This window comes from Podarcis liolepis, assembly GCF_965112155.1.
Source record: "Podarcis liolepis genome assembly, chromosome: 2".
Taxonomy (NCBI): domain Eukaryota; kingdom Metazoa; phylum Chordata; class Lepidosauria; order Squamata; family Lacertidae; genus Podarcis; species Podarcis liolepis.
The window spans coordinates 925,759-951,450 of NC_139555.1; the positions used below are offsets into that span (position 1 = coordinate 925,759).

Below are 25,692 nucleotides of genomic sequence, written 5' to 3' on the forward strand. Positions count from 1 at the left end.
CATCCTATACTTGCGAAACCCTGGTATGCCAGAGGAACTCAGGATACACGACAGCAGAGTGACAAGGATTGCCAGAAAAAGCCCAGTGAGATGGGGGAGGATCACCCCCCAGACTGCACTGGTGTGTGAGGCAGTCAGTTGCAGGTGGAAGTCAAGGAGGGAGAGGACAGATGACGGCCAATGGCTCCTTCTGGGATCTACCCAGCAGGGCAAGCCTCTCTGGCCAAAATGCAGGAAGGGGGGCGCTCTGCATGCTGATTTTTGTCCTGGCTCTATTCTTTGGTGACTTGACAAAATGAGTCGCCTCTGATTCTTGTGCTCTCCACATGTTATGAGTCTTGAGGCATCACCAAGCTCAGGAGAGGCATGGCAGCTGGATGACATAAGGGGGTGGGGGTGGGGGGAGGCTGAGACTGGAGACCAGAGACTGGAGGAGATGGGCACTTTGCCCCAGGCTGGGGAAGCAGGATGCCCATCTCTCTTCTTTCCTCCATGGGGATGGGGATGCCACAGAGTCAGAAGGGGAGGGCACAGCCCGGTCACCCAGCACCCGATGGCACTCCCACTGGGGGGAACACTTGCATCCTCCCCAACTCATGCTCAGGGATCTTGCGAGGCACACGAGTTGTGAGTAGCTCTGCCTTGCTCTATAGCCCTGCTGCCTCTATAGATTTGGAACGGGTGCCGAAGCAGCAAGCAGTCGTCATGACTTGTCTGTGCGGTGCTCATATGATAAACATTACTTATGCACATAGCAAGCTACATAAACTGGCGCCCACAGCCCAGTTAACTCACCCCTGACTTAGAGGCCCTTTCCCAACTCTCACCCATCTCTCAGATAAGGAAGCAGCTGACAGGCAGTCAGCGTGAAAAGACTCCCTTTTCCCAGCTAGCTATGAGCCCAGGCAGGGGCGCCAACTTGGACCCCAGATTGTTACGCCATGCGCCGCAGCAGTGCCTGGGGACCCTGGAAGTCACATCCAAGGCCCTGTGAGGCCTTGGACAGCACCTCCACGTGACTTCAGGTGCTTTGCGAGGCACCGGAAGTCGCATCAGAGACCCTGCACGGTGTGGGTGCTGAACACTCAAAACATTTTTTTTGTGGGTGCTCAGGCCCTCAGGGCCCCCTTTAGTTGGCGCCAGTGGTCCCAGGCCCACAGCTGAACATAGTATCAAAGCCAGCCAATTAGCATATATAAAAGCAAATGCATAAACAAACGTGAGCTTATTCTTTTAACAACTAACAATTAACCCCAGAGTTATCTTGACTAGCAAGATGGCATCCACAGGCCTTCCAGAGCATTTGCACCACTTGATTCTCTGCTCATGCTGATGGGGCAGAGGGCAGTTGGAGTCCAGAAGATCTGCAGGGCCACAGATTTCCCACTGCTGACCTCCGGCCTTATGCCAGCAGAGCAGTGGCATTTCTCCCTTCCAACCAGTGTCCCATGAGGATATGTCTCCTCTGTTGGGAGACATAGTTTCCTGGATGATATGTATTCCTACCTATCGGCTCAAGGGCCAGGCATCCTTTGAAAGTCCTGCCTCAGGCTCAGAGAGCTCCTGACCATCAGCCTCAGGTTCTGCAGGTTCCTGGCCACCAACCCCAGGGCTTAGTGTCAGGAACATGGAAGACCAGTTCCCCAGCTGGTGGTAGAGCAGGCCTAGAGCTCAAGGCTAGGGCTAAGCCATACACAGAGTTCAAGACTGTTAGCTGTGGTTTTTTTTAAGACTTAGGTGTGAGAAGGTGAAGCAGTAATGGGCAGCATCTAATGAAGTTCCAGAGTCCAGAGACAGGCTGAGCTAAATCCCAGTGGTTAAGGGAGAAGCATCAAGACAACACTTCCATCCTACCCTAAAGGTTGGTACCATATGGTCAGGGACTGGTCAGATGAGGAGGAGGGGTGGACACCAACCACCACCCCAGGAGGCTTCTGGGCAGGAGGCAGGTGCAGTTAGCATGGACCCAGATGCGTGGTGGCGGCACGCTGGGAAATAATGGAGGAACAGGAGCAAGCTAGCAGATGCTCCAGTCCTACACAGAGACAGGAGTCTGAAGTGGGAGAAACAGCACAGCAGGCAGTGGACACAATATCACTTGAAAGCCTGGTAGAACCTCCTCCTCCTCCTTGAACCAGGCGTTCCCTGCGTATCTTAGAGCGGAAAGTCAAAGAGAGACAGAAAGATTCCTTTGCTGGCCACCGCAGGCAGCAGGAGGGGTTGGGAAGCTAGGAAGTACCGCAAGGGGGGTGGAGCAGGCATTCTGAGCAAAGTCTCAAGATTGGGGGAGCATAATTCATGGCCTCTCTGTGTATTTCTGTTGATTTAAATAAAAGAACTGAAAGAAGCTCTCTGTGTCTCTGATTTCACTAGGCTCACGGCACATACCTGCTGTGCAAATACGTATCAATATTGAGGGGTATCTTTTATGTGAAATTTCATGTGGGTGTTTTCAAAAGGGCCAGTCACTAAAATAACAAAACAACACATGTAGCAGCTGCATTTATATAATACTTTATAATGTTGAAAGTGCTTTTCTTACATCACCTCAGGAACCCTGTAAGGAAGGACAGAATTATTTCCCACAGTTTGGAAGAAACAATTGCTTAAGAATTTCTATGTCAGCAGTAAATCTGCCATTTTCCTTAAATAATTGGGTTTTTAAATGAAATCTTGAAAGTTTGTTTGATATTTTAAAAATAATAATGACATTGCTTTTTTTGGAGCTGTCACCAGGTTAGAGTTTGAAGTGGCTCATATTAAGCATGAAGATCAAGGCAGGTTGTCAGGTTCTCCTGGATGCAGATGTCGGCTTCTCTGGTAAGGCTTTCTCACAGACATAGAAGGATTCAGAACTGCAGGTGTAGTCATTCCATTCCCCGTTGATCCAAAGTTGGCCACAGTCCTCATCCTGGTTTTGATAACTGTTGGGTTCTCCTTGCTTCCAGTTCCTGTGATGGAAGCAAGATGTCTCTGTCTCTCTCTGAGCATCATCAGCATAATCATCATCACCAAAAATTCACTAAACCTATTTATGTTCACCCACTAGGAATTCTAGGCCACTGTTTCCCAAACCTCTAACAGATTAATATTTTCCTCCCTAAATTAAAATTGAAATCCTATTTACTTTTACAACTAAAAGTATTTATTCCCTGTACACGTCTACTCAGAGATGAGTTTCACACTGTGTCTGTTGGGGCTCAAGTGGGCATAGGATTGCAGCCTATAATATATTATTATTTGTTAATAATATTATTATAGGGTTATTTTATTATTGTTCCATAGGGTTGCAGCCTTCCAAACACAGGACCGGTGTGACCAAGTTGCTTCCCATACGAAAAACTGGCAGTGACACTGTCACCCCTTGTGACCTCCAGTCACTGAGAAACAGCCGTGAGGGGGCCGTGGCCTCGGGAGTGGGGGGTGCAGGACTAGGTGGGCCTTTGGCCTAGTCCCACAATGACCCCAGAGGAGTTGCCCAGTGCTTACTTGAAGCCTGTCCTGTAATTGCTGCCGTCCAGCCATTTCCACTCGCCTTCTGAGTGTTGGTCATGGAGTCCAATCCAATAGCGCTCATTCCTGGTCCGTGTCTGTATGAAATTCTGCAAGAGGCAAATCCAAAATACAGAAATATGGGGCCGTGTCAAGCCAAGGCATCCCGTTAGCGCAAGCACTTCCATCTTCCTCTCCTTTTCCTCACCCTCCCTCCCAATTTTTTCCTGGGGTTCTCCAGTGTCCAGAGCAGACTTGGAGTGTGTGTGGGGGGGGGGGGTACAGGGACAGGAATTCCACTGTGTCGATGGGGCCAGTTCTCTTCTCACAACCATTGCTTCTGTGTTTGCATGAAGATGAAGATTCTGGGCTGCCTACTTTGCAGAGAAGGAGAAGAGTTGCTCCGCTGCAACCAATGGGCAAGAGCACTTTGCCTGCCTTAGGCAAGTGAGTGAGTGATCAAGGAAAATATGTTTCACATCTTGTTACCTGTTTGGCCAAATTGTTAATGATGACCAGCTGAGAGTGCTGCTGTTCACACTGCGCTTTGGCCATGTGCCAGGACACGGCCTTCAGGGAGAAGTAGTAGCATTTCCCACTGAAATATTCCCATTGTCTGGTGTCAGCACCACACGGAAACACTGAGCAAAGGAAAAAGACGAGAGAGAGAGAGAGAGAACTTGGCACTAGCCTAGCTTGTTAATTTAGCAGGGTCTAAAAAGTACCAGAGAACAGCGGCTGGGTGAAGGGACTGCTCTAGTGACCCAGCGTTGTGTGTTCAATGCTGCAGATGTAGTGCTGAACTGTAACCGTAACAAACTACAGCTCCCAGGATTCTTGGGGAGGGGGCAAGCCATGTACTTTGAATGTGCTGTGTTCAATGTGCTCTAGATGGTGCATAGGCAGCATAAATGAAATACATCTATCCTTTTTAAACTGACTTATTTATTATTACATTTTTATTCCACCTTTCTTCCAAGGATCTCAAGGTAGCATAGGTGGTTCCCCACCCCCCTGTTTTATCCTCACAACAGTCCTGTGAGGTCGGTTGGGCTGAGAGATATTGCAGGGCTCAGTGCTTCATGCCTGGTTTCTCAGGTTCAAGTCCAACACTGCAGACACCTCTCCGCATGGCTTCCCATCTATAAATTTTAATTTGCACAGTTTATTCTGCAATGTATTTACATGACTAATGTGACTCCAGGTAAGGACACGTAACACTAATCTCAAAAAAGAAAACTTTTTAATTTTAAGTCATTAAGTAAATAAGTTACAGGATGCATAGGTCAGAAGTACTGTCTTGCCGATTATGATCACTTCACAAGGAGAGGCTGAAATCAGTTCATTTATAAAAAGCAGAAACGGGTAGTTTTTAGAAACAACTCTCTTACTTTGAGCTTCTTGTGGGATCACCTAAAAGGACTTGGAGCAGAATTTGGGTGGAGGCTGGGAAGGCAGCCCCTCCCTGCAAAGGGGAATACAGTGTTATAAGCTTGGGGCTGGTTTGGGTGGTGTTTTGGGGTCCCCTCCAAGCCTGTAGTTTTCCATCTGTAAGATGAGATTCTGTAGCAGAAGGAACCACTTTGTTAATGGCCAAGCTTGTTAAGGGTCAAGAACACTAGCTAACCAAAGAGAAGCCTTCCTCCCTTACCCGGCTGAAGCCACGTCATCCCTAGGGGGTAGGAGAACAACTGGCCAGAGGCTGGTCTCATCTTGCTCTCTGTGCTGAACCAAAGCTATCGCTTTGTGTGTGGCCAGATGTCAGGGACTGGCTAGATGAGGAGGAGCGGTGGAATCACCTGACCAAGATCTCCCCCGGAAATCCCAGAAGAGGATTTGGATCCTAGATCCTGGTGGTGGACAACCAGGCACACCCCAGAGGAAGGAAAGAGCTTTAATAGAGATCTGTGATGGAGCTGTTCTCTTGGTCAGCAACCTTGACCCAGAGGTGGGGGAAGGTCTGGAAGCCTAATGGGGGAGCAAATCTGTTAATGCTGTGAGTCTTTCCATCTTATGCTTGGGATGTATATATGTGTAAATAGAACCCTATATCAAAAACACACCAGTCTCTCCTGTGACCTTCATTTCAGGGAAACTGAACCTGAGGTAAATGCCGACACCCCTGAAGTCTCTCAACACTTGGAGACTGAGGTCTTTGTAGCAACAGAAACTTACAGTGAAAATCATGTCCGTAGGGATCCTTCGCAAGGGCTGTGCGGAGCTTGCTGATTTCTGAGGATGCTAATGCAACTGGCGTGATAAAGAGGGGGAGAAAAATATATGTCAGAATCTTCCTTCATCCTGCTACCCATTTCCAGTTACATAAGAGTAGGAATGCCAAGCCACCATGAAAAGGTCATCCTTGTTACGGGTGTTTTTTTAACCTTTGAACCTTTTGGCAGCTTTTTTTGTATAACAGGCAAAGGGCAGAATCAACCTTGTGCTCACAGAATGGCTTTGGATCCACCTCTGGTGGCTGAAAAGGAGGGAAGAGGACTTTCCCTCTCACCCATCACACCATCTCCCTCCTAATTCTGAAGGGGCCCCAAATCTGGAGCCCATTGCGAGGAAGGCATTGTAGGGCAGAGTGGGGCTCCAGGGACACCATTTCTCCTCTTCTGGCATGAGTGGAGAGGCATCCACAGAATGTGAAATCAAATCATGCGGCTTCCTGCAGAGAATCCTGGAAACTGCAGCTCACCTCTCACAGAGCTACAATTCCCAGCACTGTTAACAAACAACAGTTCCCAGGATTCTTTGGGGGAAAGAAATGTGCTTGAAATTTATGGTATGGATAAGTCACCTCCTGCCATCTCCGACCATGCAAAAAAACCAACAAAAACCATCCCAATGAAAAGGAAATGCAAGAAAGCAAAGTGGCTGTCCAATGAGGCCTTACAAATAGCGGGGGAGGGAAGGCAAGCAAAATGCGAGGCAGATAGTGAAAGATACAGTAAAACTGAATGCAGATTTCCAAAAAATAGCAAGGAGAGACAAGAAGGCCTTCTTAAATGAGCAATGCAAAGAAATAGAGGAAAACAATAGAATGGGAAAAACCAGAGATCTGTTCAAGAAAATTGGAGATATGAAAGGAACATTTCATACAAAGATTACTATAATAAAGGACAAAAGTGGTAAGGACCTAACAGAAGCAGAAGACATCAAGAAGAGGTGGCAAGAATACACAGAGGAATTATACCAGAAAGATATGGATGTCTCGTACACCCCAGGTAGTGTGGTTGCTGACCTTGAGCCAGACATCCTGGAGAGTGAAGTCAAATGGGCCTTAGAAAGCACTGCAAATAACAAGGCCAGTGGAAGGGATGGTATTCCAGCTGAACTACTTAAAATTTTAAAAGATGATGCTGTTAAGGTGCTACACTCATTATGCCAGCAAGTTTGGAAAACTCAGCAGTGGCCAGAGGATTGGAGAAGATCAGTCTACATCCCAATCCCAAAGAAGGGCAGTGCCAAAGAATGCTCCAACTACTGCACAATTGCACTCATTTCACACGCTAGCAAGGTTATGCTTAAAATTCTGCAAGGCAGGCTTAAGCAGTATGTGGACCGAGAACTCCCAGAAGTACAAGCTGGATTTCAAAGGGGCAGAGGAACCAGAGACCAAATTGCAAACATGTGCTGGATTATGGAGAAAGCTAGAGAGTTCCAGAAAGGCATCTACTTCTCCTTCATTGACTACGCAAAAGCCTTTGACTGTGTCGACCACAGCAAACTATGACAAGTTCTTAAAGAAATGGGAGTGCCTGATGACCTCATCTGTCTCCTGAGAAATCTCTATGTGGGACAAGAAGCTACAGTTAGAACTGGATATGGAACAACTGATTGGTTCAAAATTGGGAAAGGAGTACGACAAGGCTGTATATTGTCTCCCTGCTTATTTAACTTATATGCAGAATTCATCATGCAAAAGGCTGGGCTGAATGAATCCAAAGATGGAATTAAGATTGCCGGAAGAAATATCAACAACCTCAGATATGCAGATGACACAACCTTGATGGCAGAAAGTGAGGAGGAATTAAAGAACCTTTTAATGAGGGTGAAAGAGGAGAGCACAACATATGGTCTGAAGCTCAACATCAGAAAAACTAAGATCATGGCCACTGGTCCCATCACCTCCAGGCAAATCGAAGGGGAAGAAATGGAGGCAGTGAGAGATTTTACTTTCTTGGGCTCCATTATCACTGCAGATGGTGACAGCAGTCACAAAATCAAAAGACGCCTGTTTCTTGGGAGAAAAGCGATGACAAACCTAGACAGCATCTTAAAAAGCAGAGACATCACCTTTCCAACAAAGGTCCATAAAATTAAAGCCATGGTTTTCCCAGTAGTGATGTATGGAAGTGAGAGCTAGACCATAAAGAAGGCTGATCGCCGAAGAATTTATGCTTTTGAATTATGGTGCTGGAGGAGACTTGAGAGTCCCATGGACTGCAAGAAGATCAAACCTCTCCATTCTGAAGGAAATCAGCCCTGAGTGCTCACTGGAAGGACAGATTGTGAAGCTGAGGCTCCAATACTTTGGCCACCTCATGAGAAGAGAAGACTCCCTGGAAAAGACCCTGATGTTGGGAAAGATGGTGGGCACAAGGTGAAGGGGACGACAGAGGATGAGATGGTTGGACAGTGTTCTCGAAGCTACCAGCATGAGTTTGACCAAACTGCGGGAGGCAGTGAAAGACAGGAGTGCCTGGCGTGCTCTGGTCCAGGGGGTCACGAAGAGTCGGACACGACTAAACAACAACAACAACGAGCACAGGAGCTCATTCCTGGTGGTCTTACTCCATGAAAACCAGTTGCTGAGACCCTACCCCCTCACAGCCATCTAAAATTCCCTCCTCTCTAGGGCTTTCCCCAAGCAGTCAGAGACTGCACCCACATGCAGCCAACCTCTCCTCTGCCCTTTTCATGCCTTTCTTGCTTCTGGGAGACAGGGGGGAGGGGAGCTTGTCACAACAGGTGGGGGAGATACCTGTGACTCTTCCCCAGTTGGACTCATCTCTACCTTTTGACTTCCCTCCTCTCACTCACCTGCTTCAGCTTCTGATCTTCTCTCTGCCACAGGCTCTCCAGTTCACTATGCCCTATAGCCCCTTCGGTTCCTGACACCTCCTCTACCCAGTCTTCCCCAACTTCTCCCTGCAACCACACATTGTCCCACTGCCACTTCCTGGGCTCTGAGCCTTCTTTCTATGGTGGTTTCCCAGCTGGTTCTTCCCACCGTTCCTCTATGTCTAACCAGTCCATGACAAGAGTGTTTGCTGCAGGCTCTGCTGCTACCTGAGCCCATAAACTCCACCCAAAACAGTTCTCTGATTTACAGATGACATGATGTAGGCAGTAAAGGAGAAAACGTACCTTTGGAGAGGGCCACCACAAAGCCAATGACAATCAGCAGGTAGGAGACACCCAACAGTGCATAGATCAGGAGAAATGGCCTCTGAATAAGATTTCTCCCTTCAGAAGAGGAAAATGAGATGATGGGAACTTGACCCTATGCAGACTTCTCTTTGGTAAAAAGTAAGGTAAAAAGTATTGGCCTTCAAGAAAGGATTATGGCTGGTGCATTTTCCCTTCATAGGAGCTTCTAATCACTTTTACATGCATACAGAGATGGAGGAGAATTTTGTTAGGTCTGCATGTTAAAGCTAACCAACCTAATCTGCACCTATGGGACAAATACCTGGATCCAAACCAGAGATGGATAAATCCACTAAGCTCAGTTTCTCTTGGTTTCTCATTTTTCCATTCTTAAATTCAATTTTCCACATTTCACACTGCATCAGTGTGCAATTTTTTAAAAAGTCCTCACAAAAATTTGTGTGAACTGAACATAATTTCTCCACCATTCCTAATCAGAACATAATTCTTCCCTACACTGAATTTTGAGATAACAGTTCTTGACAATATATATATATATATATGCAGGTTTTGGTGTCCTCGGGTGTCTTCCCGTGTAAAAGTTGGGGTGTCTAGGCGACGTTTCGACGAGGTCTCACTCGTCATCTTCAGGCTGGTGCTTTCGGCTTCTTGTTACTGGAACAGAGCGGGATCTCAGTGTTTGAGTTCCTATAAATACTGTTGAGGGGGTGTGGTGTATTGCCTCAAAAGTTCTGGGCAGAGGGGAAGTTCCCAGGCTAGTGTTCTTTTCTTCTTTTGTTCCTTAATTACTTGAGGGATATCTTGAGTGATTACTTGAGTGATATTCTGAGTACCACTTAGGTGGGTCATTAGGTGTGGATTAGTTGCTAAAGCCTTCGTGTCTTGACCTCTTGAATTTGTGAAGAGTTTTTCTGGGAAGATGGCTGTACTGCACTTAGTTGTGCTTTGGCTTGGCTTCGTGTATAGGGGCGAGCTGTGGTTTTGTGCCCTGTGCCAGCCAGATCCCTCTCCACAGATAAATTACAGACACCATCCAGTAACCAAACCATAGTGGCACCTCCGGATGCTGCACCCCCCTGCAATCCCTACACAGATCTGGCTGGCACAGGGCACAAAACCACAGCTCGCCCCTATACACGAAGCCAAGCCAAAGCACAACTAAGTGCAGTACAGCCATCTTCCCAGAAAAACTCTTCACAAATTCAAGAGGTCAAGACACGAAGGCTTTAGCAACTAATCCACACCTAATGACCCACCTAAGTGGTACTCAGAATATCACTCAAGTAATCACTCAAGATATCCCTCAAGTAATTAAGGAACAAAAGAAGAAAAGAACACTAGCCTGGGAACTTCCCCTCTGCCCAGAACTTTTGAGGCAATACACCACACCCCCTCAACAGTATTTATAGGAACTCAAACACTGAGATCCCGCTCTGTTCCAGTAACAAGAAGCCGAAAGCACCAGCCTGAAGATGACGAGTGAGACCTCGTCGAAACGTCGCCTAGACACCCCAACTTTTACACGGGAAGACACCCGAGGACACCAAAACCTGCATTCCTGTACCCGTGAAAATCTACGAAAACATATATATATATATATATATATATATATATATATATATATATATACTGTATGCAGGTTTTGGTGTCTTCGGGTGTCTTCCCGTGTAAGAGTTGGGGTGTCTAGGCGACGTTTCGACGAGGTCTCACTCGTCATCTTCAGGCTGGTGCTTTCGGCTTCTTGTTACTGGAACAGAGCAGGATCTCAGTGTTTGAGTTCCTATAAATACTGTTGAGGGGGTGTGGTGTATAGCCTCCAACGTTCTGGGCAGAGAGGAAGTTCCCAGGTTAGTGTGCCTTTTCTTCTTTTGTTCCTTAATTACTTGAGGGATATCTTGAGTGATTTCTTGAGTGATATTCTGAGTACCACTTAGGTGGGTCATTAAGTGTGGATTAGTTGCTAAAGCTTTCGTGTCTTGACCTCTTGAGCTTGTGAAGAGTTTTTCTGAGAAGATGGCTGTACTGCACTTAGTTGTGCTCTCAAGATATCCCTCAAGTAATTAAGGAACAAAAGAAGAAAAGGCACACTAACCTGGGAACTTCCTCTCTGCCCAGAACGTTGGAGGCTATACACCACACCCCCTCAACAGTATTTATAGGAACTCAAACACTGAGATTCTGCTCTGTTCCAGTAACAAGAAGCCGAAAGCACCAGCCTGAAGATGACGAGTGAGACCTCGTCGAAACGTCGCCTAGACACCCCAACTCTTACACGGGAAGACACCCGAAGACACCAAAACCTGCATTCCTGTACCCGTGAAAATCTACGAAAGCAAATATATATATATATATATATACACACACACACACGCACACACACACACACATACATGCAAAAGGGAGGTGCCGTGGGTTAAACCACAGAGCCTAGGACTTGCCGATTGGAAGGTCGGCAGTTCGAATCCCCATGACGGGGTGAGCTCCCGTTGCTCAGTCCCTGCTCCTGCCGACCTAACAGTTCGAAAGCACGTCAAAGTGCAAGTAGATAAATAGGTACTGCTCTGGCGGGAAGGTAAACTGTGTTTCCGTGCGCTGCTCTGGTTCCCCAGGAGCGGCTTTGTTATGCTGGCCACATGACCTGGAAGCTGTACACTGGCTCCCTCGGCTAGTAAAACGAGATGAGCGCAGCAACCCCAGAGTCGGTCCCTTTATGTTTAGAAATGTGTACACTGAGAAATGTGTATTTAAATACTATCCTGTGACAAAGTATCTAAATACAATTCTTATTTGATTGATGCACGCATTGTATTTATACCCCATCTTTTTCTTCCAACCAGCTTAAGGTGACATACATGGTTCCCTCCTCCTTATTCCATCGACACAACAACCGTGTGAGGCAGGTTTGTCTGAGAGGCAGTGATTGGCCCAAGGTCACCCATCCAATTTTTTGTATGGATTAAAAAAAAAGATGAAAGTGGAAGCTGGATAGAAGGGACTTATGAATGCAGAATTGACAGAGCCTGGAAGTAGACTAATCCATCCCTCGCTCTGAGCATCTGGAGATATGCTCCCACCGCCTCATTTGGACTCTTCTAATTTATTTTGTTGAGAGGGTAAATAGAGAGACTAACCATTTGTGGCTAATGATTTAGAAATGTGGCATTCAACCTTTTTAGGCCATCAAAAAAAATTGCCTCATTAACCACAAATGGTTAGTCACTAATTTTGATGGGCAAAAAATGTAGCAAGCAAATATGTTCTGCGTGTGGCACAGAAGTCGCAGCTCAGTGAGTGGGGACGGAATGAAGTTCTTTTGTGCTCATTGAGGCTGCCTGCCAAAGCAGCGGGCCTAAGACGACCACTTTTGTGGTTTCAGCATCTGCTCCTTGGCTCTTCAGGCTGGGGTGAGGATTTCCACACACACTCACTGGGGCTGCCAAAATGAATGTATTCTATAGGGCAAGGAATAATTAGCAAGCCTAACTGCAAGGGTCCACTTAAGTGTTTTAAGGCAACTGACTGCCACCCACACTTCAAATGAAAAAGAAATAGCAAATCAATATAGTAGTATTCAGTTCAAAATGCAAAATCCAAGAAACATTAAAAGCATCCGAAAAAAGCAGCAAACTCAGCAGCATTCCAAGTTGAAAGTGACTTTAAAAACAGGTTAAATTCAAAGATCTTTGCTTGGGGCTGAACAAAGCTCCAAACAAGCATAACTTGTTCCAGAGATCGTGGGCTCCACCACCATCCCTAGACTTCCTGCACTTCCAGCGGATTTAGCCACCTGGAGAGGATCCTTCCCAAGAGCTGATGGATCTCACCGATTGGCCGATCCTTCAGGAAAAAGCTACAAAGCCTTTGGCAAATGCCAAACAAGGGGAACAGGGAGATCATCTTTACCTTTAGAAGTTCGAAAGTTATCTGCATACTTTTCTTCATCCATCTCAGGAAGCTGTGTGAGGGAAAGGTGTTGTTTGCCTTTGGTGTTGTTTTGAAACACTTTTGAAAATAGGGACTTTTGTCATTTTACTGGGGTTGCTCTGCATAGATGGTTAATGATTAATTTAGGAGAAACCCCTGTTCTCCTATCCTCAGGCTACCTCTTTCCAGAACATACCTCCCCCCGGGAAGCATGCCCATTGCACACAAATCCAGCAAGGTTCATGGGCAACTCGTCTTTTGATGAATCTGTAGCAGAATTTTGCAATTGTACCAGATTAGCAGAAGCCGGGTCATTGTTCCCTGTTCTCAGCTATGTAATTTCGGGAAATGGGATCACCCTAAGGCAGACGTCTGAAGGTGATTTTACTAGCTGCACGGGTTGATATGGGAGAACACAATCCTATCATTTTCCTGGGCTCAAGCTGTGAAGACTCGAATGTTAAAAGCAGTACTTTGAACTGTGTCTGGGAATAAAACTACAACTGGCGTAGTCATGAAAAGATACTCTAATTATTTTGGGGTGTTAAGCAGGATGCCAGACCTGGATCTGGCAAGCGCTAGAATTTAATCAAGGCTTCCATTCTTGGAACAGCCAGGCTAGTTTTCTGGGGAGTTGACAGCCTGGGTGATGAGCCATTAAGGGGGATTCAGGGGCAAATGGGCAAGATAGCAAAAGGGTGGGGTCCCCTCTCTCAACTGATAAAAGTCAGAGTTTGGAGCAGTGATGTGACCTAGAAGCAAAGCAGTGAGCTGGAATCAGAGCAACGCAGAAAGCAATGAGTGATTTCTGTCTGAATCTAAGGCTGTGGCTGTGGGGGAAGCAAGGCACTTTTGGGGTGCTGTGAACCCCTCCAGCATAGGCTCAGGTTGTATATATGTGTAAATAAACCATACATCATTAATACAGTGGTACCTCAGGTTAAGAACTTAATTTGTTCTGGAGGTCCATTCTTAACCTGAAACTGTTCTTAACCTGAGGTACCACTTTAGCTAATGGGGCCTCCCGCTGCCGTGCTGCCGGAGCCCGATTTCTGTTCTCATCCTGAAGCAAAGTTCTTAACCTGAGGTACTATTTCTGCATTAGCGGAGTCTGTAACCTGAAGCGTCTGTAACCCGAGGTACCACTGTGCAACACAGACTCCACTGTGCCTCAAAAGTAAACACAAACTGGGTGATGTGGCACCCTGAGGACAAAATTTGGCACCCCCTAAATGTTTATTATTTTTTATGGATCTTCTCAGTAGGTATTATTATTATTATTATTTTGCACCCCCTCAGCTTGAGGTTCTTTGTGGGGGAGCCACCTGCACCTCTCCCAACAAACTGAGGTTGATGTTCAATAGCTTGGGGGAAAAGATGCTTTTCTTGCCTTTATTTTGTACACGAGTAATGTGCAGGTGGCTAAGACTTTAAGATCAGAAGGACCCTAAATCTCTCTTTTGGCATTCCAGCAGTTAGCAGACAGCAACAGCAGTCTAAATCAATAGCTACTGTTGGTTTAGGCTACTTGCCAATATTATAATGCTTTCTAACCCAGGGAACAGTTAAGGAAGCTGTTTCCTGGATGATACATTATGTGTGCACACAGGATTTTTCAGAAGTGTAGAATCTTATCTATGGCATAGAATTTAGGTTAAAATGCATGTTACACAAGAGCATAGTCTGGAGAAATTATTCGAAGTTGAGCTGATAGGGGGGTGCTTGGATACAGCACTTCCTTGCTCCTCTGCTAATTTCCCTAATATTTCTTCTTGTGCATAAAAATGTTTTTTGTTTTTTTAAGAACCTCTTTCAGTCTTGAATGTTTCCTCTATTTATTCCATCCAGACATTTAGACGCTTCTGTTACCATCTTTCATTAAACACAGCTTGTTGTGTTGGCTGAACTCAGTCTCAACAACGGCCTGTTTAATACAAACCAATGTAAAACCATGGGTTGTGAAGCTGGCTTGTTTCAACAAAGCACAGTTAAGATTAACCAGAGGTGTGGATGTAACCCTAAACTGCAGTTAATAAAAAAATGGAAGCAAATGCTTTCAGTCACCTCATTCACACCATAGGAGAGGAATCCATGAGAGGCTTATTCTCATAATGGCAAACCACCATTTATCATTATGTCTATTATGCCTTCCAGTTGATGAATACCAGATTCCTGCCCTAACCAGGAAGTGAGGGCATCTTCTGAGTGGATTACCACTGGCTTTTCCCTAAAACAACATGAGATCTTTCTTGTGAACTTTCTTGATGTATAAGGCAAATAGGAAGTTAGACTACATTTTACTAAAAGCAGGCCCACTGCAATGAATGGACTCAAGTCTGCTACGCTTTGCTCTGAGTGGGACTTACATTGAAAAGGATGATCAACTGTAAAGCCAATGGACTTCAGTTCAGTATGCTGTGCAATGGATGTTTATTTTTTTAGGTAAATAAACTGATATGATAACACTCTTGAAGTTTAGGCATGTTTCCTTTCAGAGGTGCAATCATCTTGCCAGTTGGATCTACTCTGAGTAGAATTAGCACTGGATACAACCCTCGGCTTTTCTGCTGTGACGACGTTCCAGAGCACATGCAGCCACACTTTGAAAGTCATGTTGTCAATGAGTGTGCAGCTCCTTGCCATTTCTCTCTGGGTTGCCATCAACTTAAATGAGATCAAGACTATGCATGTGATGGTTTCATTGCCTCTTGCTCCCCAGAGCTTCTCCACAACGTGCACAGGATCACGGTGTAGACACCACATTGGAATCTCCAAGGGAGACAGCACTTGTCACAACACAGCCTGGCAAATCCGCCTGGATTTTGTGGATGACCTGGTCTTGGAACTCTAACCCCCTTATATCAAGATGTCTGAGCCGGGGCAATTTCTGGCAAACGGCCACAATGGCTTCTGAGGAAAGCTTGCAGCAGGCCTCCAGGCAGAGGTCCTCCAAGTCTAGCAAGCTGCTTAAACAAGGAAGACCTCTGTTTTCCAGAGAAGGATTGTCCCCGAGGTCCAAACTTTGCAGGTGCCTCATGTGGAATGCAATGACATGTGTGAGTAAATTGCCAATGCTACAGCGACGCAGGGTGAGGTGTTCTAGACCTCCCAGGTGTGGTGCTGCTGCCTGGAAACCTGCAACAGTTATCCGGTACGCCTCGGACAGGACCAGAGTCTTGAGATTGCCCTGGATGGAGATGTTCAGCAGGTGCTGGCTGGAGAAGGCAGGGACATTCTGGATTACAAGGTGCTGAATCTGTGGAAAGGCAGGGCAGGTCTTCGAGGCTTCAGACACTTTGAACCACAGAGAAGGGATCTCACAGGAGCTCAGTTCCAGGGTCGTGACAGAGGAAGGGATGCAATCATAGGAGAGTGAGCGAAGGTCCGTCTCTGTCAGGCACAGGCGGTGGAGATTGGGGCATTGCCTGCCCAAGGCCTGCATTAGTGCTGGGGTAAAAACTTCTTGCTTGCGAATGGAGTGGAGGCATCCCCGTGCCTTCAGCGTCCGCAGGCTGCCTCGAAGATTGTTCCGCAGCAAGTGCCATAGGGCCTTGGAGGACATCTAAGTACAGGGAAGTGAAGTTTGCATGCATATCAAAAGCCACATGGGCACACGAGGAAGAGAGCACTACAACTGCCAAATCACTGCCAGACCAACTAACGCAAGGCTGCAAGGCTGTCCTCATTTAGCTGGAGACAGGCCCATGCAACTCTGTGGGTCTCGCACCTTGGGGCAACAGATAAAGGGCAACAGATGGCGGAACATGCACAGTTTGCAGCCAATTTCCTAATGTCACATCCACACTGCATATTTAGTTTCCCCTACCCCCGAAATCCCAGGAACTAGAGTTTGTTAACGGTGCTTGGAATTATGGTTCTGTGAAGGGTAAACTACAGCTTCCATTGTTCTTTAGGAGGAAGCCATGTGCTTTATAGTGTGGATGTCAAATGTACTGGCAAAATGTTGAAGTTTCCAAAATGTTGTTTTATTTTCTGTTTGGGAACTCAGGAAAAGGATGGAAATGTTTCATTTTAATTTAGATGCATGCAGGGAGAAGGCGGTGGGACCTCAGAAGCAAATCTCACTGTGCTCAATGAGGCTGACGTCTTAGAAATTTTAGGATTATAGCCTAAGATTCCAGTGACTAAGGACAGAGCCTGCCCTCATCCTCCCCTGACTAATAAACCTAAAATAAATTGTACAAAATAGTGTACAATTGTACAATTGTACAAAATTAAATTTACAGAATTTTGTACATTAAGTACATTACTTTAATTTGCATAATTTATACAGGTTGGCAGAAAGTCTCATGCCTGCTGTCCGCTGGATCATTTTGCTCCAGGATATTGGATATCTGGCTAAAGTCATCCTCTAGCGTTTTTGCACTGACTCTGATCTGGCACAGCCTGCTCCTCACACGGGGGAAGGGCCAGAGGTCAGTGGCACAACACTTGCTTTGCCTGAAGAAGGTCCCAGTTTCCGTTCCTGGCATCTCCAGGTGGAAACCCTGGAAAGCTGCAGCCAATCATTGTACAGTGGTACCTCTGGTTGCGAACAGGATCTGTTCTGGAGGCCCGTTTGCAACATGAAAAGAACGCAACCCGCGTCTGCGCACGCGCGGGTTGAGATTCACCTCTTCTGCGCATGCACGTGACATCATTTTGCATGTCTGTGCATGCGTGAGTGGCGAAACCCGGAAGTAACCCTTCCGGTAGTTCCGGGTTGCCGTGGGACGTATCCTGAAAGAACATAACATGAAGCGGATGTAACATGAGGTATGACTGTACATAGTACTTGGCTAGATGGGCCTCTTCTCTGACTTGGTGTAGGGCAGCTCCCTATGGGCCTACCTACCCATGCCTGTTGCCACAACTACCCAGCAACTAGTTTAAGACGGAGGGCAGGCATTTTTACCTTGTAAGGAGTTAGGTCCAAGTATCTCCACAGCAATTTGTCCCGCACCAAGCGACGCCATCGTCTGCAGACTCTGCAGAAAGACGAGAATAGCTGAGTCATTGTCATGGGCCTGAGATGAAACAGCCAGTTTGATCATCTGGCATCCTGCCATACCTGGGGTTGCCATATTTCAAAAAGTGAAAATTGGGACAGAAAAGTTGTTGGGCTTTTTTGGTTTTGCCCAAATCTTGAACAATTGAACAAACTGTAAGTTTTTGAACCAATTTTAAGGGAAATCACCAAAAACAACACTGCCAACATGGGTTGCCATACACCCATATTGTCCCAGATGTTTCAATGATTTCCACCTGAATGCTGTTTCCAGCTGTTTCTGATTGCCAGCTATATCAAGGAAATTCCGGACATATGGTAAGCCTAGCCAAACGGCACAGAACCAAGGGGGGCAACCATACTGCTTGAATAATTACATTGCCTGGAATCTGTACAGCAGATAACTGCTTCTTAGACTCCTCTTTGCTCTGATGTGGCCGTGAGAGGAGAACAGCTGTGTGATAAGGGAGAAAGGCTGAAGGAGGTTGAGGAGGAGGCTTGGAGCTGAGCAGGCAGAAGGTAAAAAGTGTGTATTAAACTGAAGTTAATAGAGTAATTTAGTTTATAGAGATTTTTTGCACTGATATTTTGGATATGGCTGGGGCTAGAAATGGGATTGATCTTAACGTTGTGTGGTTTTTGGAACCGTTAGCCATTTTGAGTTTCTTTTGCAAAATATGAAGTATATAAACTTTTAAAATAATATGGGGGGGAATAAACACATGAATAACCGCGTCCGATAATTTCACATTCGATAATGATGGCATAAAGTGAACAGCTCACTGGGCAGAGCACGAGACTTAATCTGCGGGTCGTGGGTTCGATTCCTGCCTTGCAGGGCGTTGGACCAGAGGGCCCTCGCGGCCCCGCCCCGCCCTAGTTCCAGCGTTCCAACCACAACGCCCCTGCAGGCGAGCCTGGGCATTGCAGCCCCGCCCTGGCCAGGAAGCGGCTCGAGAGGACGGAGAGCGGCAGCCGCAGGATGGACCGAACCACTCTGTGGAAGTGGGGGGGGAGGGAACCATGAAGCCGGGAGAAGGGAAGGAAACACCCACCGGGCCCCGCCCAGCCGGTCGCGTGGCGGCAGGCACTCCAGAATCCGGAGCAGGAGCGAGTCCGGGAGGGCGCAGAGGCCTGGCCGCTCCATTCCGCCGCCGTTGGTTCCTTCCGGCTGCTCCGGCCTCGCTTCCGCTTCCTCTGGGAGAGAGTCCCCCGGAAGTAGCTCTCGTGATTCCTCTTCCGGGGCGTCGCTTCCGTTTCCGCCTGGTCTCCGGCTGTCAAGAGTCCGCTGAATTCAGGTAGGTCCGGGGCGGCAAGCGGGGATCCTCCGGGGCCGGAGATGGGGCGGGCCTCCCGTCGCCCCACCCCAGGCCTCTGGCCCTGCTGGCGGGGGCGGGTGGGGGCTGGAGGGCAACCCGCGCGGCCTCTCCCGGGGCCGCCCAGGCGCTGCGCTGAGTTGCTCTGCCCGCGAGTCTCTTGCGTTGAGAGGCCAAGGCCAATGCCCTGGAAAACGAGCCTTTCTTTTGTATGCTTCCGGTGCGGTTCATTTCGAGCTCTTTGCTATGTCGCTTTAAATGTGCTCGTGCCTGGTGGGGTTATTGGTTCGTTTCGTTAGTGTGCTTGTTTTTATTGTGTTCTCTGTGGTTTTATTCTGCATGTTTATACTGTGAACCACCCTGAGATCTTCAGATGAAGGGCGGTATGCAAATTTAATAAATGATAGTAATAATAATAATTGTTTGGAATCCATCTGAGGATAAATGTACAGAATGTGAATCCATCCCTTTACAGTTGGATTGTTGAAAGAGTGGTTATTGTGTAACTGTAAAATATTGGGGGACAACTAGAAGTGTATTCCTGTGTTTTATCCTAGTTATGTGCCTTTGAGAGTTGTGAATAAAGACAACATGTCCCATGATGTTAACGTTCTGGCGGGAGAAGTTGTACTGGTAACACTTCTCTATCTTAATTTTCTTTAATCATCAGTATTCCCTGTCAGTTGAGAAATCATCCCCCCATTTTCTTTCGATTCTGCTTTTAAAAACTGTATGCCTCAAGTATACAGGACCAAGTAGCATAAGACATACACTTTTAAGCAAATGAATCATCCTGTCTTTTCTTCCCAACAGAGCCTCAGAAGGCAGGAGGCCAAAGGTCTCCTTGCTCAGCAGTTTCTTGGGGTTGTTCTGGTACCTGATCGGGATGATTGAAGTGGTTTGCAACGATCGGCTGGGCAAGAAAGTGAGAGTGAAGTGCAAGTATCCAAAGCTCAAAAAAAGTAGCTTCTGCTGGAGGTTCGAATGGCATCTTCCTGCCCTATATGCAGCAATTGTGTTTTATTTGAGGCTCTGGTGTATGAAAAAAGAGGAGGCAAGGTAGTGATCACTTGGGATGTGAACATGGTTTAAATGGAGGTTCCATTTTTTAATTGTGTAGCTGTTGTTTAGTCGTTTAGTCATGTCCGACTCTTCATGACCCCATGGACCAGAGCACACCAGGCACTCCTGTCTTCCACTGCCTCCTGCAGTTTGGTCAAACTCATGCTGGTAGCTTCGAGAACACTGTCCCACCATCTTGTCCTCTGTCGTCCCCTTCTCCTTTCCCAACATCAGGGTCTTTTCCAGGGAGTCTTCTCTTCTCATGAGGTGGCCAAAGTATTGGAGCCTCAGCTTCAGGATCAGTCCTTCCAGTGAGCACTCAGGGCTGATTTCCTTCAGAATGCATAGGTTTGATCTTCTTGCAGTCCATGGGACTCTCAAGAGTCTCCTCCAGCACCAAAATTCAAAAGTATCAATTCTTCGGCGATCAGCCTTCTTTATGGTCCAGCTCTCACTTCCATACATCACTACTGGGAAAACCATAGCTTTAACTATACAGACCTTTGTTGGCAATGTGATGTCTCTGCTTTTTAAGATGCTGTCTAGGTTTGTCATCACTTATCTCCCAAGATGCAGGCGTCTTTTAATTTGGTGACTGCTGTCACCATCTGCAGTGATCATGGAGCCCAAGAAAGTAAAATCTCTCAATGCCTCCATTTCTTCCCCTTCGATTTGCCTGGAGGTGATGGGACCAGTGGCCATGATCTTAGTTTTTTTGATGTTGAGCTTCAGACCATATGTTGTGCTCTCCTCTTTCACCCTCATTAAAAGGTTCTTTAATTCCTCCTCACTTTCTGCCATCAAGGTTGTGTCATCTGCATATCTGAGGTTGTTGATATTTCTTCCGGCAATCTTAATTCCATCTTTGGATTCATTCAGCCCAGCCTTTTGCATGATGAATTCTGCATATAAGTTAAATAAGCAGGGAGACAACATACAGCCTTGTCGTACTCCTTTCCCAATTTTGAACCAATCAGTTGTTCCATATCCAGTTCTAACTGTAGCTTCTTGTCCCACATAGAGATTTCTCAGGAGACAGATGAGGTCATCAGGCACTCCCATTTCTTTAAGAACTTGTCATAGTTTGCTGTGGTCGACACAGTCAAAGGCTTTTGCGTAGTCAATGAAGGAGAAGTAGATGCCTTTCTGGAACTCTCTAGCTTTCTCCATAATCCAGCACATGTTTGCAATTTGGTCTCTGGTTCCTCTGCCCCTTTGAAATCCAGCTTGTACTTCTGGGAGTTCTCGGTCCACATACTGCTTAAGCCTGCCTTGTAGAATTTTAAGCATAACCTTGCTAGCGTGTGAAATGAGTGCAATTGTGCAGTAGTTGGAGCATTCTTTGGCACTGCCCTTCTTTGGGATTGGGATGTAGACTGATCTTCTCCAATCCTCTGGCCACTGCTGAGTTTTCCAAACTTGCTGGCATAATGAGTGTAGCACCTTAACAGCATCATCTTTTAAAATTTTAAGTAGTTCAGCTGGAATACCATCCCTTCCACTGGCCTTGTTATTTGCAGTGCTTTCTAAGGCCCATTTGACTTCACTCTCCAGGATGTCTGGCTCAAGGTCAGCAACCACACTACCTGGGGTGTACGAGACATCCATATCTTTCTGGTATAATTCCTCTGTGTATTCTTGCCACCTCTTCTTGATGTCTTCTGCTTCTGTTAGGTCCTTACCACTTTTGTCCTTTATTATGGTAATCCTTGTACTAAATGTTCCTTTCATATCTCCAATTTTCTTGAACAGATCTCTGGTTTTTCCCATTCTATTGTTTTCCTCTCTTTCTTTGCATTGCTCCTTTAAGGGGGCCCCTTGTCTCTCCTTGCTATTTTTTGGAAATCTGCATTCAGTTTTACTGTATCTTTCACTATCTCCCTCGCATTTTGCTTGCCTTCTCTCCCCCGCTATAGCCACAGTCAGCTCCAGATCTTGTTTTTGCTTCTCCATGTTTGGCTGCAGAATTGTGTAGCTAGCAAGAAGAAATAATAAGATATCTCTTACTTTGAGTGCAGGGTTTATGGGAGGGGTGGTACCTTTGGTTGGGGAACACGTTGTGCTCCTTCTGGGGTAGTTTATTCATCTTTGGTCCCCACACTGCACTCTGCTCTCGCCTGTGGCTGCTAGAAGCTGTCAGCATGTGGAATCAGCCACACCCCAGGAAACAGCTTAGACTGGCTGGGGAAACCTGGCTAGGGTAGCCAACAGGAGAGGCAATGGGTATGTGAAAAAGTGCAGCTATAAGTACCCAGGCTTCAGCTCAGTTGGGATTGAGTATTTAAGATCTCACAGAAGAGCTGGGGAGTAAAGAGAAAGGGAGAACTGGCACTGTTTAGGGAGAAGATTTCAGGTTTAAGGCAGGCATCCCCAAACTTAGCCCTCCAGATGTTTTGGGACACAGTTCCCATCATCCCTGACCACTGGTCCTGTTAGCTAGGGATGATGGAAGTTGTAGTCCCAACGCATCTGGAGGGCCAAGTTTGGGGGTGCCTGGTCTAAGGGAATGGGTGGTTTATGGGTGCAGGAAACCTTTGGGTGACTGAAGCAGCACAATCATGCCTTTTCGTAAATTGTGACACACATTTTATGGTTGGAGATGAGGAAAGGGTTCTGTCATAAGTGTATGGATTGTGCATATGTGTTTGTTTGGATCGTACATGTCTAACTCAGGAGTGGGAAAGCTGTGGCCCTCCAGGCGGTGCTGGACTGAAATCTTCCTCCTCTCTATGTATCGGCAATTCTGCCTGGGGCTGATGGGAGCTGGAGTCCAAAAACATTTGAAGGGTCAGAGGTTAGTCACCCTTTGTTTATGTGGTATCCACCCTGAGCTTGTAACATCCAAATATGTTTCTTCTCCCATGTATTTGCAAGCATAACTCGAGGCCACTGTGTGTGATATACATGTGTACACAGCCCCAATTGTGTTGGGCATCCAGGTACTAAATTGCTTGGGACTGGTAGATGGTGCACAATGAACACATAGTCTGCTTACTGCTTTTGATTTAAGACATCCTTTCCTTAACTCGTACCACCACTCAGCTCTGACGACACCATTAGGGACTTGAAAAAGCTCATTGCTGCGCAGACTGGCACGCGGTGGGACAAGATTGTGTTGAAGAAATGGTGAGTAGAAATGAGCAAAGCATCAGGGCCCCTCAGGCAGTTCCCTCAGCTTGTTCTTAGCACTAACAATGCAATAGCACAGTGCATGCTTTCAGTACAAGAAGCCCAGATCTCCAGGTTTCCACACATGATTACAGACCTGCGTGCATCTTGTACTGCTTAGTATTGATCTTCGTAAACCACTTACAGTATTTGTATAGTTCCTTTCAACCGTAGTGGTTCTTCAAAGCAATTACCATCATCAAAAACAGCAATTGATAATATCAATTAAAAGCAATTAATTTTAAAGTATAATGAGCAATACCAAAACAAGGAAAATATGGAAGTGGCACAAAGTTCCAAAATTGCCAGGTAAAAATCAAACAGAAGAGCCGTGATAAAATAAATAAGTCTTTCTTGCCCTCTGAGAGGAATAGAAAGAATGTGCCAACCATACTCTGAGGAAGGGAGAATCTCATAGCTTAGGGGCAGGCCGCTGAAAAGGCCTTACTCTTCATTGATGATAGGCTAAACTCCATAGCTGCAATGTGGAGTGGGCCTGATGGATAGTTTTTAATGTCTAGGGTGGGTGTGCCTCATATAGAAAGAGGCTGGGAAACCCAGCCAGATGAAATTGTTGTTGTTGTTAAGGACCCATTCCATTTAGGACTTTCAAGGCCAAATCCTTCAACCTGAGTTGCAGTAAGAAACAAATCTCTTAAAAATCCATCATGTTAGTTGTCAAAATTTTAACAATGTCATAATTGCCGTATTTTATTGAGCTGTGTACTGTAACAAATTACGGTTGACTAACTGCCTTTCTTGTTAATGTTTTAGGTATACAATTTTCAAGGACCATGTTTCACTGGCAGACTGTATCCTTAAAAAATCTTGGTGATTTGCGGTAAATTAATAGGCTGGCCAGGTGGGTCCAGAGGGGGTGGGGGCAGGGAAAGGAAAGAAGGGGGTAATACTTTTCAGTTTGAACTGAGCAGATTTCGATCATGGTTAATTTATTTCTTTTTTACTCCAGTTGAGTGGGGTATAAATAATAACAATAAAAAATAATAAATAATTTACATAAATAAATTTATGTAAACTATTTCTCTACTACTTTATATCTATAAAATAATAATAATCACTTTCCCATCATGCACATAGACAGAAACTTGCTAGATGATCTCTGGAATCATTGTGCGTAGTAATTTTCATACGTATCCAAGTGCGTAATGAACAACTTTTAAAGATGTGTAGATTGGTTTCTATTTATGAATGCTTTCCATAAAATATTGAAGTGAATTCACAGTAAAGACAACAATAAAACAATTAAAAACAGTACCATAAGTTTTAAAATTATATGACTACTCTGTGCAGTTGGGCAGCATTTAGAGCGAATCTGTTGGGATGTATATGTGCTTGGATAATTCATAAATTAAGTATGAATTTCAGCACCTAGGATAAATTTCAAAAGTATCATTATTCTGGCATTGTGGTAGATTTTCCCCATCATATACATCAAGCCCAATTTATAAAAATGCAGAAATATTTTTCAGTGGAATTTCACCTTAACTCCTCACTTCCAGATGAAATTCATGATGGCATGAACCTAGAACTATATTATCAGTAGTTTCGTTGTGGCAGATGCTGCCTTTTCTATGTCTGTTTTTTTCCATTCTTTGTTTCTCATTTGACAAACTCTTGATTATCTGGTTGCATGAGGTTTAGTTAAGAGTATTTTATCCCTGAGCGCAATATACCATGAATGAATACCAGGAAACTTGTATTCAGACTGTCTTTTATTGTTTTGGTTTTTAAAAAATCTTTATAATAAACGTGACCCGATATGTGTGACCTGACTCTGTGTGCAGTGTATCTTTAAAACACAGAAACCTTAAGTGAAAACGATATCTATAATACGTGGTGCATGGGTGGGCAGGCCTGAGTGGAGAGAGAGTTGGAAGGGGGCCCATAGGGCCATCTAGTCCACCCCTGCAATGCAGGAATCTTTTTGTCCAAAGTGGGGCTCGAACCTGCGACCCTGAGATGAAGAGTCTGGACTATCCAGACTCTCATGAGTTATTTAGAAATTAACCCGGGATAGTGGAAGATGGGGGAATCGAGAGCGGGTGTGCAGGCAGTGGGCGCCTGGCAAAAGGAACCAAATATTCTCCACCTTTTTGGTCTCTAGGCATAGCTGCCAACGTTTCCCTTTTTTTAAGGGAAATTCCCTTATTCCGAATAGGATTCCTCGCAAGAAAAGGGAAAAGTTGACAGCTATGTCTCTAGGCCTCAACCTTCTCAACCTCCGCCCTCCAGATGCTTTTGGCCTACAACTCCCATGATCCCTAGCTAGCAGACCCAGTGGTCAGGGATGCTGGGAATTGT

General features: G+C 45.9%; 3 protein-coding genes across 6 annotated transcripts in view; 1 reads left to right on the top strand and 2 right to left on the bottom strand.

Annotated features, from left to right (window-relative positions):
• Positions 1-12,940, bottom strand: part of LOC310700888 (uncharacterized protein) — a 33,414-nt gene extending 20,474 nt beyond the window's left edge. Inside the window, exons 1-7 of the mRNA XM_083490843.1 lie at positions 12,796-12,940; positions 8,869-8,967; positions 5,668-5,742; positions 3,982-4,133; positions 3,490-3,602; positions 2,790-2,951; positions 2,099-2,153 (exon numbers count right to left, since the gene is read on the bottom strand). Of these exons, the coding sequence (XP_083346969.1) occupies positions 2,099-2,153; positions 2,790-2,951; positions 3,490-3,602; positions 3,982-4,133; positions 5,668-5,742; positions 8,869-8,967; positions 12,796-12,838 (699 nt within the window). The 5' untranslated portion in view covers positions 12,839-12,940. The remainder of the gene's footprint in view (positions 1-2,098; positions 2,154-2,789; positions 2,952-3,489; positions 3,603-3,981; positions 4,134-5,667; positions 5,743-8,868; positions 8,968-12,795) is intronic.
• Positions 12,941-15,229: 2,289 nt separating this feature from the next.
• FBXL12 (F-box and leucine rich repeat protein 12) lies at positions 15,230-19,004 on the bottom strand. 2 transcript variants are annotated; one of them, XM_083486753.1, is made up of 3 exons: positions 18,880-19,004; positions 17,732-17,804; positions 15,230-16,378 (listed from the first exon to the last, which is right to left on the bottom strand). In XM_083486753.1, the coding sequence occupies exons 1-3, from the start codon at positions 18,969-18,971 to the stop codon at positions 15,560-15,562; spliced, it is 984 nt and encodes a 327-aa protein (XP_083342879.1). In that variant the 5' UTR covers positions 18,972-19,004; the 3' UTR covers positions 15,230-15,559. The 2 variants fall into 2 exon arrangements, with proteins under 2 accessions (XP_083342879.1, XP_083342880.1); XM_083486754.1 differs by lacking the exon at positions 18,880-19,004 and adding an exon at positions 18,608-18,778.
• On the top strand, positions 19,005-25,163 carry UBL5 (ubiquitin like 5). Of its 3 annotated transcripts, none has more exons than XM_083486797.1 (5): positions 19,005-19,122; positions 19,954-20,082; positions 23,245-23,328; positions 24,145-24,182; positions 24,891-25,163. In XM_083486797.1, the coding sequence occupies exons 2-5, from the start codon at positions 20,027-20,029 to the stop codon at positions 24,932-24,934; spliced, it is 222 nt and encodes a 73-aa protein (XP_083342923.1). In that variant the 5' UTR covers positions 19,005-19,122; positions 19,954-20,026; the 3' UTR covers positions 24,935-25,163. The 3 variants fall into 3 exon arrangements, with proteins under 3 accessions (XP_083342923.1, XP_083342922.1, XP_083342924.1); XM_083486796.1 differs by having other exon boundaries at positions 19,121-19,360; XM_083486798.1 differs by lacking the exon at positions 19,005-19,122 and adding an exon at positions 19,407-19,523.
• The last annotated feature ends 529 nt before the right edge of the window (positions 25,164-25,692 follow it).